The sequence below is a fragment of the Carassius carassius genome, chromosome 37 (genome assembly GCF_963082965.1).
Source record: "Carassius carassius chromosome 37, fCarCar2.1, whole genome shotgun sequence".
NCBI lineage: Eukaryota > Metazoa > Chordata > Actinopteri > Cypriniformes > Cyprinidae > Carassius > Carassius carassius.
This window is the reverse complement of record NC_081791.1, coordinates 19205597-19219708: the sequence shown is the minus strand read 5'-3', so window position 1 is coordinate 19219708 and position 14112 is coordinate 19205597. Positions and strand designations below refer to the sequence as shown.

Genomic DNA, 14112 nt, shown 5'->3' with positions numbered 1-14112 from the left:
GATATCGTTGGGTCATAATATTTTTCTCTTCATATAGGATCTCACCAAAGCATTAGGCGCCGGCCTCCTGCCGAGTCCTTTGGCCGTTGCTGCTGCAATGGCAGCAGCGGCCTCCTCCAATCAGCTCGCTCTCCGCGCGGCAGCCCCCGGCCACCATCCGCATCATCACCTCCTGCAGGGTCCACCCCTCAGCCACGCCATCTTGAGACCAGCTCCGGGGCCCATACGCACCTCACACGGGCCGATCCTGTTCTCGCCGTACTGACTCCTCCCTCATCCCCCCTTAGCCAATCACAGCCAGTCCGGAGCCTCACCTCCAAAAGCACACTGTGAAGACGAAAAAAATTGTAAAACACCACAGCAATGACAAGAATCGGCCCATCAACAATAACGTCAATCATCAAACCAAGCAGAAGGGGGCGCAGCCACAAAGGAGGGGGCGACTGGCGTTCCAACCCTCTTTCCATCACCCACAACCGCCTCCTTCTTCTCCGTTTGTTCGGATCGAGTGATTTATTCGTTGGTGGGTGAATAAATGAATGCAGGGATTGTTGGAATAGAGCAATATCGTATGCAGAGTGCATCTGACGTCCTTGTTCCTTCCCTCTATTTATACTCATACTGTGAGGTAGCAGCAGTCACATGGTAGCCAGACTTGCTGGAATCAGTTTCTAGACATCCCAAAACACACAAAGACTACAGTTAAATGTTGCTCTGAATAAATGCACCCTCAACCCTATGCACCTTGAGGAACCTACAGAAACCATCAGTATGCTTCTCGTAGTATTCGCTATATTCAATTTGTCCTTTCTGGCTTTGGCATCTTTGCAAGAGGAAATCACCCCAATCTCCGTCGCAGTTCCACCACGTCAAGACTCCGAGCAGGGGATTGTGGGAAAGGTCTAAGGAAGCTGAAACTTTCCCAATTCTGGCTTGAATTGAAAAGCTTAGATGGTGCCCGACTTACTACAGTCGCATCTCCCTAGGGAAACAGAGGGATTCAGAAGAGACACTCAAGATTTCTTTTGTGTCACTTTTACATCCATTTGTGCTAGGAGCGGTTGACTGAAAAACCCCAGACCCCTTTCTTAAATCTTAGAAAATCAGTAGATGTCTATTTATTCTATTGAGTAGTGTAGTTTAGTTCCGAACATATTCCAAAGTGAAATATGTATGTAGAGGATGATGCAACTGCTGAAATAAGATGGACGGGTATTTTGATTCTCAGAGAAAGGCAACAAACCTAAGCACACACTTGGAATTACAGTACATACAGGCTTCTCTGTTCATTCTGTCTCTGTATGTTCAGTGGACATTATGCAACCCCAAGCAATACGGCCCCACTTCTTTCCGACTTCCACATTCAGTCTCACGAGACGGCCTGCATCCCGCAAGGACTGACATAACAGGTCAGCCACTCCAGAGCGGACGGCCATGTGAGTCTAGAAAAATGAACAGAGAGAAGACGGAGAGGAGGTCACAGAGGACCCCGACTGTGCAATCTCCCCTTTTTTTGGTATGAACTTCCTGTCTTGAATCTAAAGCCATGCAATGCATATTATTTTTGTCCTTTTATTATGATAAATTCATTGTTTTGATGTTGGTTTTTTGGTTCGTTTTCATAGCACACTGTTACGTTAAACAAATATTGTTGTGGAAAAAAATAATTATAACTGAGCAAAAGAAAAAAACAGGAATATTTTTCTAAGGAAGAATGAAAACCTGCACTCGGGTGGGATCTACATGTAGAAATCGTGTTTGGAGGAAGTAAAGTAACATAAGCATAAACATCAAACTAGGGCCTTGTCGTATTGGTGAAGATACGCGACAGTTCACTGATAAGCAAAGTGCGACAATGTCTTACTGTTGTTTAGATATTGCAATGCAATAAGCAATTGTCATTTGTTGTAGAAAAGAACTGCTGCTAAAAGGCCTCCACATTCTTCCACAGAGATAAACTAGCCTTTTTAGTACAAAAGCTGGCCGTTTAAAGGCAAGAAAGGGCCACCCACAGGGACGGGCCCTTCATATTAAAGGGTCTTTTCTCATCTCTGAGTGGGGGACAGGGTATATCTGAACGCAAACAATGTGTAGTCAGCCATAGCCTATGCGTATGTAGCTTAGTTCACTTTTTTGTTTGTATTGTGTGGGAAACGTCATAATAATGCCATTACTTCATGCTAACTGCAGTTAGCATCCACCATTGTGCTTTGATGGAACGTTACCTCCGTTTTTCATTAGTTACAGAGGCACTATTATGGGTGCTTTAGTTTCAGCGTCGGTGTGTATCTTGTAGTGTTGTGTGTGTACGGATAGAATCCAGTTCTGGGAAACCTGACAGAATATGGCTTAAGGGATAGTTCACCAAAAAAATCAACTTTTGTTGTCATTTACTCACCCTCATGTCATTTCAGACCTTTTTCAACAGGAGGAGATATTAATGAAAAATTACAGTTAAATGACAGTTTTTAGACCAGGGGGTATCAAACGCCAAAAAAAAAAAAAAAAAAAAAAAAAAAAAAAAAAAAAAACTACCACAGTTTCAAGTGATCTTTGACTCTTGTGTGAATTATTTTGAAGAAATAATGATTTAAATCATACTTGCAAACTTATCACCATCAGTGCAAATTATTTTTGGTGAGAAGCGCCACCTACTCTCAGAGAGTGCATTTGCATTTTTTTCATCTTTTGTTAAAACTTGCATAATTTAATATATATTATATATATTATATAGTTTTCATACAGTTACTTTACAGGATAATTAGGATGTTACCAAAGCAATATTGCTACCTAAACAAAATGTAGTTTTATTCTAATTTCAGAATTTTCTGAATAATTTTTAGATTAAAAAAAAAATACTTTCCCAGACCAAGCATATACTGATTCTTTAAAAAAATATATATTTTTGTGTTCTGTGGAGAAAAAAAAAAACAGCACATGGGTTTGTAACTACACAAGGTTGAGTATAAAATGAGCAATTTTTTTTGTGGTGACCCATTCCTTTGAATTGCACATTTGCAATCAGCTGTTTCTATCCCAAACTAAATCATTAAAACAATCAGTGGAAAGTGTTTTCGGCTGATTTCAGATAAGCATTTTGGGGTAACACTATGCGCACTGACACATGCTGTAGTTTGAAACCAGGTGTCCAGTGCCCCATTGAAACCATTTGAGGTGATAAAGCCATCACACTCCACAGGCTCCAGACACACTCATTAGTCCCATCTGTCAACACTGTAAAGATCACGTTCATCCTGTAATCAGAATATTGTCATCACTGTACAGAATTGTCTTTGGTAGATTTATTCAACTTTTCAGGGCAGGTGTAATGTTAGTTGGTGAAGTCTATTTTAGCCTAAGCCTTATTCCACCCCAGGCCTCTCCAGGAGTGGACGTGGATGGAGAAGCTTCGGTCAAACCTCGTCTTGCCAATAAATTTATTTTTGAATTGAGCTGTCAAATGGGATAACAGTATGTGTGATGAAACGTAGCAATATTCAACTCATACTGGCTACTCTTGTTTATTGCAATAAGGAAATAAACCAATAGATGCATATGTGAGTAAAATATTATAGATGTAATTTAAATAAAAAACAGAAAATTATGGAAATACTTGGTATCAGAGCTCTTGAAGTTACCACTGGGAAAAAAGAAGAAAAGAAAAAATCAATGTCAATAAATCAATAAAGAATATTAAAACTCATGTCTCATGCTTATTTTTTCATAGTTGTTTTAATGAACTGTTATAATTCGATTTAAAGGTTAAAATGTAGTCTCTTTCAAATTATTTAAAACATCAAGACCGTACACTGTGTAAAAAAAAAATCTGTATTAAATAAATAATTAAAATGTAATTTTCACTGAAGAAAAAAACAGCTGTGATTGTCAGAATAATTATATATATATATATATATATATATATATATATATATATATACATATATATACATAAGAAATGTAAACATATTTACAGAACAACCTGTAAATTAAAATTAAAAAATTAAAAATTTAAAATTAGCCAGCAAATCTAATAGCCCTTTTCTGCTTCCTTTTGTTTTGTCCCTTGAACACATGCGACAACCAACTTGATGCAGGTGGCATAAAGAAATACACATGAACAAAGTTCATCAGAAGTAGCCTTTCCACAAGTTGTGGAATAAACTAATAGAAGAGTCATACACACAAATATAAGACACCATCACGGTAGCAGTTAACACTCATTTTAAACTTTAGATAGATGAATAATTTAGGCAGCTTTACATCCTAGCTCACGTGTGTAAATTTTACTGTGCTTCACTAGATGGCGCTGTAGGACTGATATGCTGATATTTATTATATGTTAATAAATTTACATCAGCAATGCATGCACTTCAGAAAAGTTTTTTTTTTTTCTTGTTATTTTTCTTTTTTTTTGCAGCATATAGCCTAGTTACAATGAATGGTCTTTTTGACGTGTTTTCAGTAGTCTCTTTTATCACTAAGTATCAAGGAAAATTCTGTTTTTCATAATACCCACCCTTCGAGGTTAAAGCCAGTCTATTCCCAAAATTTTGATTCGGCATCATCCAAAATCAAGGAATAAGAGCAGTTCTGCACTGAAATCTGAGCATCATTAGAGCTATAATCCTCTCCATGACACTTGAGAGCGGGACGGAGCACAGCTGAAGTACACATACTGCGCTCGAGAGGATGGGTGGAGAGAGAACAACATCTCATAAGGACACGGTGTCAGAGTTTGAAAGGTTCATGCGTCGTGCTTTGCAAATGGAGAACTCCATTAGCTGCAATATGTGCCTGCACTTCTACCAAAGATTTTAGCACAAACCTAACAGGTCTGTGGGGATAATTACACAGAACATACACTTTCATCGAACAACAGCAAAATGTGAAGGGTGAAAGACACGCAGAGAAGACAGAAAGAAAGTGAACAGTGTGATTAATGCACTTTTACATCCTTGACACCTACAAAATATTCTAATGCTGACAACAAAACAAAACACAGTGGCAGCGCTGAACTTGACAAGTTCTTCGTGTACGCATTGAGATTATTCACCACCATAAGAAGTAGGCTAATGATAATTAAATTCCTTCGTTATGATAATGAAACACAAGGGATTTAATTATAGTTTCTGTTTTTAAACCGTTGCACGTAAAGTAATCAGTAGAAAATTGAGCCCTTATAGTGTGCCGTTGTAAAAAGCTGATGTCTTACTGTGGTCCACTGTTCAGCCCTCAACTAACAGTAAAATTTACTGCTTTACCACAATGTTGTACCACTACCATTCAACTTTTGGGGTAAGATTAATTAATTTATTTTATTATATTTATAAGGATGCATTCAAAAAGGAATTGCACTCATAATGTTACATAAGATCTCTATTTCGAACACCTGAAAAGAAAAATGTATCAGAGATTCCTCAAAAAAAAAAAAAAAAAAAAACCTTCAGCACTGAAAATAAAAAGTACCCCTCTTAATAAGCACCAATAAAAACTGATTCAAATTAAGCACCAAATCACCATATTTTAATGATTTCTAAAGGATCATGTGACACTGAATACTGGAGTAATGATGCTAAAAATTCAGCTTAGCTATCACAGGAATATATTGCATGTTAAAACAGAAAATGTTTAATTTGACTTATGTGCAAATGCTGCTTATATTATTTGTGCAGTTCACTATTGTTCTCTAACCGCCTAAAATAAAAAAATAGATTTTCCCACCCCTTTTACCCACTCCTCTCGTCAATCCCATAGAGATGTGCTTCCCTCTGTCATGATGCTCCAGTTGCTGGCATCTGTTTGAGAGAGCATGGCTTTATGAATCCCAGCAGTGACATCAAACATGTAGAGTGAAAGCTGGAGGCTACACTTCTCTGAAGCTTTCAACCTCTCTGTGTGACACCCATCTCAGAGAGAGAGCAACAATACTGAGGTAACTAATGTCCCTGAGGGGTTGGGGCTGTTCTGATGGCTGTTTGAAAGGACATTTGACAGCTTTTCTTTCCCCAGTCACGATTATTTTGGATGCTACCTCAAACAGCAATTCAGATCGGGGTGTGTATCTTGCAATCCGACTTCAAAGGAAAATGAACAATCCTGATAATTGGAGAGGGTTCAATTTGTTATATAATGAAATGTAAAAAGGTTCATTATGATAGAACAACTCTAATCCTCCAAATGAATTAATATCGCACACTTGCGCTGCCTCAAGTGGCCACTGCATTAAGGTCACATATAAATGAATAACATGAACGCAGGCTCTTGATTACATAGATGCTCACAGTGTTGCCCTTAATGTAAACTTATGAGTACATATTTAAGTGCCTCGAGAGAAAAAAACGGATATTGAAGGGGAGGGGGGTCAGCCTTGCTCAGACCATACGCCGCACACTGCATCAAATTGGATTGCATGGCTGACGTCCCAGAAGGAAGCCTCTTCTAAAGATGATGCACAAGAAAGACCACAAACAGTTTGCTGAAGACAAGAAGACTAAGGACATGGATTACTGGAACCATGTCCTGTGGTCTGATGAGGCCAAGATAAACTTATTTGGTTCAAATTTTTGTCAAGTGTGTGTGGCAACAACCAGGTGAGGAGTACAAAGACAAGTGTGTCTTGCCTACAGTCAAGCATGGTGGTGGGAGTGTCAATGTGTGGGGCTGCATGAGTGCTGCCTTCACTGGGGAGATACAGTTCTTTGAGGCAATCATGAATGCCGACATGTACTGTGACATACTGAAGCAGAGCATGATCCCCTCCCTTCGGAGACTGGGCCCAGGGCAGTATTCCAACATGATAACGACCCCAAACACACCTTCAAGACAACCACTGCCTTGATAAAGAAGCTAGGGGTAAAGGTGATGGATGGGCCAAGCATGTCTCCAGACCTAAACCCAATTGAGCATCTGTGGGGCATTCTCAAACGGAAGGTGGAGGAGCGCAAGGTCTCTAACATCCACCAGCTCTGTGATGTCGTTATGGAGGAGTGGAAGAGGACTGAGGGTTAAGGCAGTGCTGGAAATTTTTGGTGGCCACAAAATATTGACATTTTGGGCACAATTTGGAGATTTTCACTAAAGGGTATAATCACTTTTGTGGCCAGCGGTTTAGACTTTAATGGCTGTGTGTTGAGTTATCTTGAGGGGACAGCAAATTTACACTGTTATACAAGCTGTACACTTACTACTGTACATTGTAGCAAAGTGTCTTCAGTGTTGTCACGTGAAAAGATATAATAAAATATTTACAAAAATGTGAGGGGTGTACTCACCTCTGTGAGATACTGTAGATAGATAGACAGATATAGAGCTAAAAACTTAAACTTAAAAACCCAGATAAAATGGGGGAAATTTTTACATGAACATTTGTGTGCTTCCAGATGTCTCCAATAAAGAAGTCATTATAATCTCTTTCAGCCTCTCCATGATGCTTCAGCTGAACAAAACCTGGCAGGTTCAGGTGTGAGCGCATCATACTGATAATTAGACCAATCTCCCTATACACATCCTTCACGAGAGAAGCTATAGATGGACACAAACAGTTGTTGTCCTTTTCTTCCCAAAGCCTCAAATAAATGAGCCTGTAATAGACTCATTTGCAGCCAGAATTGTCTGTTTGGTTCTAAACAAGTGACTACAATCCATGAGGGACTTAAAAGGAAAAACTGATAGATGCAGACGTGGATAGCTGGAGGGATGTAATCGCATACTGATAGATTTGCTTTTGCATTCATAGAATGCAATATGTAGCTTACAACAATGGACTTGTCAAATGAACTCTCAAAGCTAGGTCCCAGTGCAGATATATTAATGTGGTTGAGTCTCATAGGACTTAACGCAAATCCGGTTATTGCAGTGAAATTTAATTCTTAAGAAAAGAGGCGAATTGATTTGGTACCGTACATACACTGCTCAGTTGAAGTGAACATCTCAAGGACGTTCACCTTTCTACCCAGCATTCAATGTGAATGAACTGACTATACAGCACACAGGAAAGTAGGCAGAGTCTCTCACACAGATGACATCTTTTTATTGAGGAAAAGACTTGAAAACTGTCATCAAACTAGAGGTCTGTCGAGACAGTGTAACCTAATGTCATATTACACAAATTAACTACAGCAGTGTTACCATTATGGACAATTTGTTTTTATTATTTGATTTACAAAAACGGGTAAATGTTGTTTAATTTGGGACGAAAACACCAAAATGACACAAATTTGGTGAGAGGGTTGCAAACATTGCATAAAACAAATACAAAATTAAATGCCATTTATACTCCTTTAATATCCAGTCAGACTTTTTTCACCTGTTCAGTGACCTTTCCCTAAAAAAGACAACTTTTATTTATTTATTTTTTAACTGCCATTTACACTTCCTGAACAAAATGTGCATTTATTGGGAGTTCTATGTGATGGATGGATAGAGGCAAGGCTGTTTACTGTAATTGTGTGTGTTGTGAAAATAATCAAATCATCATGCACTGGGCAGCTTGGATGGCAGTTGTCTATTATAGAGGGACAACCATTTGGGAAGCCTATGGTCATCAATCTTGTCTCTACATTCATGAATTGTATCTGCGTATATATGTGCGTACAGAGTGTAGGCGTCGGAAGTGATGGGATGATGCCATCAACAACTTGTCAGTATTTCCTCTGGAACATTATACAGACGAAAACACATACAGCAAACGCACATATGAAATGGATCGATAAAGATCTAGAACAATGAATGTATCTTCTTAAGAATATCATAGCGAGTAATGAACAATGCGAGAGCAGCAAATGTGCACAAGATAATATAGAGCTGTCATCATCTCTCATAATGCACAGTAATATGAAGTGCCATGAAGGACATCGTCAGCTACATGTCTAATTGAAAATTTAACTCCGCTAATGAGGCAGACTACAATCAGACACGGAGTGCATTTGCTTCTTTCTGTTTGCACAGACAACTTAATGAGACATTTTCACTGAGCTCGCAAATAAAATGAGCTGTATAATATTTAAAATTACTGTAAAGACATTTAATTCAGTCTAACACAAGAGCACTGTAACCCCAAGCATCTTATTTATGTCAAGGCTGTAGACGAATTACATTCTCCATGTTTTTTCATTTTTCCTCGACCAGTGTGACCTAGCAAGTGGAAGACATCAATTAAACTCACATTTAGCCGAAAGCATCAATATCTGCAGCCCAACAAAGGCAACCATTCACATGCGGAGCATCACAGAACATCTTTATCCTAACTGACAGGCCTCCAACCAGTGAATATGACAACAACGGTGAAGCCAAGACAGATCACAGCCACTTTAGCCTTTCTAGAAAAAGACAGCCACAAGTTTTGTAAGGAAAGCTTCACGGTTTCCTAGCACAGAATATAAACTGCAGTGCCTTGTGTCAAACCGTGAACATTTGCAGTAAGGTAAATAGGAGAAAGACAGATCTCTTAATGGAGAATTTATAGAAAACTTTATTTTGACAGTTCCCTTGGAGGGCCATAACTCACTTGATACCTATATAAGCAATATGACCCCTGCTTCATTGCAAAAGCTAATGAGAGATTTCAAGGGCAGAGCGTTAGAAGTTCTCCGCTATGTTATGTCAGAAACCATTAAGAAACATCCCTGAACATTTTGAAAGCAATAATCATACCTATGTGTATGTAATGGATCAAAGGGTCCATAGAGCTGCATGAATAATGTCTTTAATAGGCACTCAATTCTTTGTCCTCTTCCAAAAATGAAACAAAAGAGAAAAATGTCAAAAGTAATGAGCAGGTGAGAGCTGTATTATTGCTTTGGAAATTGCTTTCACACCCATGGCCTTTACCCCTAGAGAAGCCGTGTGTTGCCAAGGCAATAAATCACCTTCCGGAGAGCCGCAGGGCCTACTGGTTATTCACGAGTCTGACCACGTTGTTTATTGGTGCATTCATCCTTCAGTCTCCAAGACACTTTAAACTCTGCTTTCCAAAGCCGACATGAACACGGAATAGCTCTGATCATTAGCAGTTTGGAAGCGATCAGTTTTGAATAATTGCAGGATTGAGAGGCATCTTAATATTTAATGGATGTCATTGCCTGCCACCGATTGGACGCTGAAAGAATTGTGGCCCATAGGTGTCAAACAACGCGCATCATCGTAGCTGGAACAGATTGAGAGTGCAGAAAAGTGACAAGAATAAATCTGGGAAAGATTGATCCCCCTCTTGCAATCAGTGAATGCAAAATGGCAGTCAGACAAGTTTAATCCTTTTCAATCTGACTTTCTGTTATTGCTTGGCCTATACTGATCCCTGTCATATTGCAATTTCCCTTAAACATTTTAGATGAGCGCCGAAGAGGCGTAGAGGAGGCCCTTATCTGGCTGGTTGGGAAGAGATCGGTCTGCCATGGATGGTGTAATATCACTGGAATAAGCCACTATGTTATTGGGCATCATAAGAGCAGATGTATTCATCACATTTTGCGCCACACTGATTGAGCTACAACACCAGTTTCCTGTCTGAAGAGCTAAGAAATGCGTACTCACATGGGTGCACAGAAAAGAAACACTCACTGCAAATATAGTTGATCTGAAGAAGCAAAGCTTTCTGATTAGTTGATGAACGAAACTCATCAGTAACCCAATATACAGTAACTGACAGGTTTGAATGGAAAGAGGTGGTATTAAAAGACACTGTCTTCATTATGGCAGAGACATTTCTATGTCTAATGGGTTACATGGGTCAGTATATTTATTTAAGTGTTAATTTGAGCTAGATTTGACAGAACTGTTTAATAAGACAAGGGAGGTTGGGGGGCAGATGCAATTTCAGTGGAATCCTTGGGCTCCTCAGCCTGGCTACAGTGGAGTATCAGATACACACACTGCAATGTAGTAGTACACATATAATGGGTTTTACATGTGTTTCAAATGGCAAACATAACGAATATGCAAACCTTGAAGGAAAAACTATTTTTGTAAACATTTTGACTTTCACTACTGAAGGAATCAAATATAACTACACCATTTTGACAAATTTCTGGTCAAATAAATTAAACAATAAAAGATTTTAATAATGAAGCATTCAAAATTTCCCCTCAAGTCCAGCCCTTTCAAATAATGTTTTGTTTTGTTTACATTGCAAAAGTGGTTATTAGTGTGGCCAAATCATGTGTAAAGATCTCAAATTAGGTTTATTTTTGCATTAATCAACGGATATTCATTAATGTCAGTCATTATGCAACAGGAACCGGAAGGATGAGATATAGATGCATTTTAAATGACAATATCACTTCATTGCTCCAAAGCCCTTGTGGAGGAAGAATGGAACATGGCAGAGGAGGAAGAATCATTTCTGAATAGAATGCAGCCTTAATAAGAAAGTGCAAACTGAGAATCAAGAAATAGGAATTACTATGAACAAAATTGTAAACAAGCCTATGAAAAGTGTAAATTGGACTCCAGGATGATGGCACCAATTTTGCAAACGTGTTTTAGGAAAAATACAAGCTTAACATTCCTGCTTTTATTTTCTCCTGCACATCAGCAGGTGTTCTTCCATTCTAAGTGTGTTCTTGAAGGACAAAAATTTAAATTCTTTCAATATTTGCTCACCACAATGTTCCAAACCCATTTGACTTATTTTCTTTTGATAAAAAAGAAGCTCTGATACTGTTTTTTTTTCTTTTTGTTAAGTCTGTCAGAAACTTCTTTTTTATTTTTATTTTCTTTTTTTTTTCCATTTGCTCCACAGAGGAAAGACAGTCAGAAAGGTTTAGAACAACATGGACAGTACAAATAGAAACAGAATTTAGGGGAAATTTCTGACCTTTAATGTACCTGTTAATAAATTATAACCGTGCTTTTAGGAATTTATAACTTTTTGGGTTGGAGAAAACTTCCTCAAAGTAACACACTGTTTTTTTTTTTAACTCGTATTTGAAAAGTTTTAAACTTTACATACAAAACAAAAAGTTTTGGCTCATCTATTACACATTAGAACATCCTCATCTCTCTGAAATCCATGTCTGATGTATTTATAGAGTACAGCACCCATGTGACACCTGGATTCTATGAAAAAGAAGAGCCTGGCTCAATACACAGGATCTGTTTACTGTGACAATCACTGTCACCGAATCTGTCCCTGCTGCTCTAATCAACACCTAAATACCTTAATTACAGCTCACTGAAAAGAACAGAATCCAAAGGGCACTGCCATCAAAAGCCAGTATGGAGTTAGATCTATGCAAAATAAAGTGACTCACTTCTCTGATTTTGGATTAGGATTTAATTTTTGCGACAATAGTCTTCCCATGTGAACTACATGGAGACTGTATCTATGAAATACCACCAAAGAAGGGACAAAAAGTCTTCTTTACTTCTTTTTGCATTGTATAGAGATATTTCAACCAAGGATAAAACATCATGCTCATGCAATAGAAGTATGAGAAAATAAATTACATTATAAATACAGTAAAGAACAGATTGATCTACTGTATATGTACACTATATAAAAATAGCTTTGATTATTTACGTGTTTTAAATTTACAATTAATTTAATGTGTTAATTTCCTATATTTGTGAAATTTCAAAGGAATTTCTGAGTGAAAACTGATTCTACAACCAAATTTGTTTCAGTGAAGTTTTTCAGTTCTTCTTAAATCACCAGCTTACTTTACCATTACTTAATATTTTTGTAATTACAGCATAATGCACTAAAGGCAATAAATATATCTAGTCTGACACAACATTGGCAACACTTGAAAAAGCACCTAAAAGATAAAGACACTGTTAATAATTTATGCAATACTAAAGTATAGATAATAAATATGGACAATTAAATGTTATTTCATAAATGCAAATTTCTAATAATAAGCCAATGACAATTCTCAGAAGATTCTTCAAAGTCCCCATGTATTTGCTTTGTAATCAATTACGTTTTGTGTGTATTTGTTCCTTTTGTATTACACCACAAATTGATTTAATCAATATTCTGGTGCAAGAATTGATGTAATCCTGTGATATCTTAAACTGATAATTAAAAATTATACCAGTTCACAGGGACAGCACAGCAATAAAACAATAACCATGGAAAAGTACAGCTAGAACAGACAGAGACACGCTGATTACTGAAGAGCCAAATGTCCATAAACCCTGCTCATCACATGCTGATATCACGACACAGTTCTCAGCATTACCCCGAAAGACAGAATAGACTATTTATTATCTCCAAACAGCATTTTGAAGAGCTAAATGAAAACACACGATTGGATTTCCACTTATGTGCAAAGATTGAATCCTTTTGTCCTGCAGAACACTGCAGCAAAGCGCTGATGAGGAGATATGTGTGCAACAGATGGGAGATGTGCCTTGATGACACAATACGCTGCCTAACAACCCTAAATGTCTCTAAGTGCAGAACATTCAACTCTTTCGATAAGAGAATGCAATCAGACTTAAATTAACATATAGATGACCATAAAACCCTGAAAGCTATCAAGAAAGGGGAAAACTGTGAATTTGCAGTTCATCATGAAGACCTGTGGGTAGAAGCAGCTCAAAAGGGGAGATGACTAAGTCTCACAAGTTATTCCAGCTAATCAATCAAATTAGAGTAACGCGTGTGTGAGGTCACACATGCAGGGGAAAGGACGGGGCTTCCTCTTGTCCATTTTATTTATGGCTCTGTTGTGTCGCCTCTGGGTGACATGAACAGCAGGGGATTCTGAGCTACATTGAGCTCAACCTATTGTCAGACACGTCCCTTACACAACGCAGCCACCTCCAATGCCTCATTGCCTATCAACCCTTGGATGCCCCGGCGAAGCCTGTCTTCACATTTAGCTCCCCTAAGCTCCGCTGCTACACTGACCATCCTCTGGCCAAGTTTTTAATAACTCTTCAGTTTTATCTGCTTTCTGTGACACTCTCCTGCATCTGTCACCCTCTTTCTGAATCATGCTGCTTTTCCTCCTCCGTCCATAAAAGCCAGTACAAACCTGCGAGGGGAAGTGAGGTTTGTCATTCTGATTCATGATTGTCATTTTGTCCTTGAGCTCAAGTCCATTCTAATGCTTTAATAGACACAAGGCTTTGAAATGTAATGTGAAAAGTCTAATACAAAGTTGC

The 14112-nt window shown here is 38.2% G+C and overlaps 1 protein-coding gene and 1 long non-coding RNA gene across 4 annotated transcripts in view; one reads left to right on the top strand and one right to left on the bottom strand.

The window, feature by feature from the left end:
* LOC132118285 (zinc finger protein 385A-like) overlaps positions 1 to 1598 on the top strand; it is a 79271-nt gene extending 77673 nt beyond the window's left edge. For all 3 annotated transcript variants that reach the window (XM_059528011.1, XM_059528012.1, XM_059528013.1), the window contains one exon: positions 38 to 1598. In XM_059528011.1, the coding sequence (XP_059383994.1) occupies positions 38 to 265 (228 nt within the window). In that variant the 3' untranslated portion in view covers positions 266 to 1598. The remainder of the gene's footprint in view (positions 1 to 37) is intronic.
* Positions 1 to 14112, bottom strand: part of LOC132118289 (uncharacterized) — a 32816-nt gene that overhangs the window by 10678 nt on the left and 8026 nt on the right. The window lies entirely within an intron of this gene.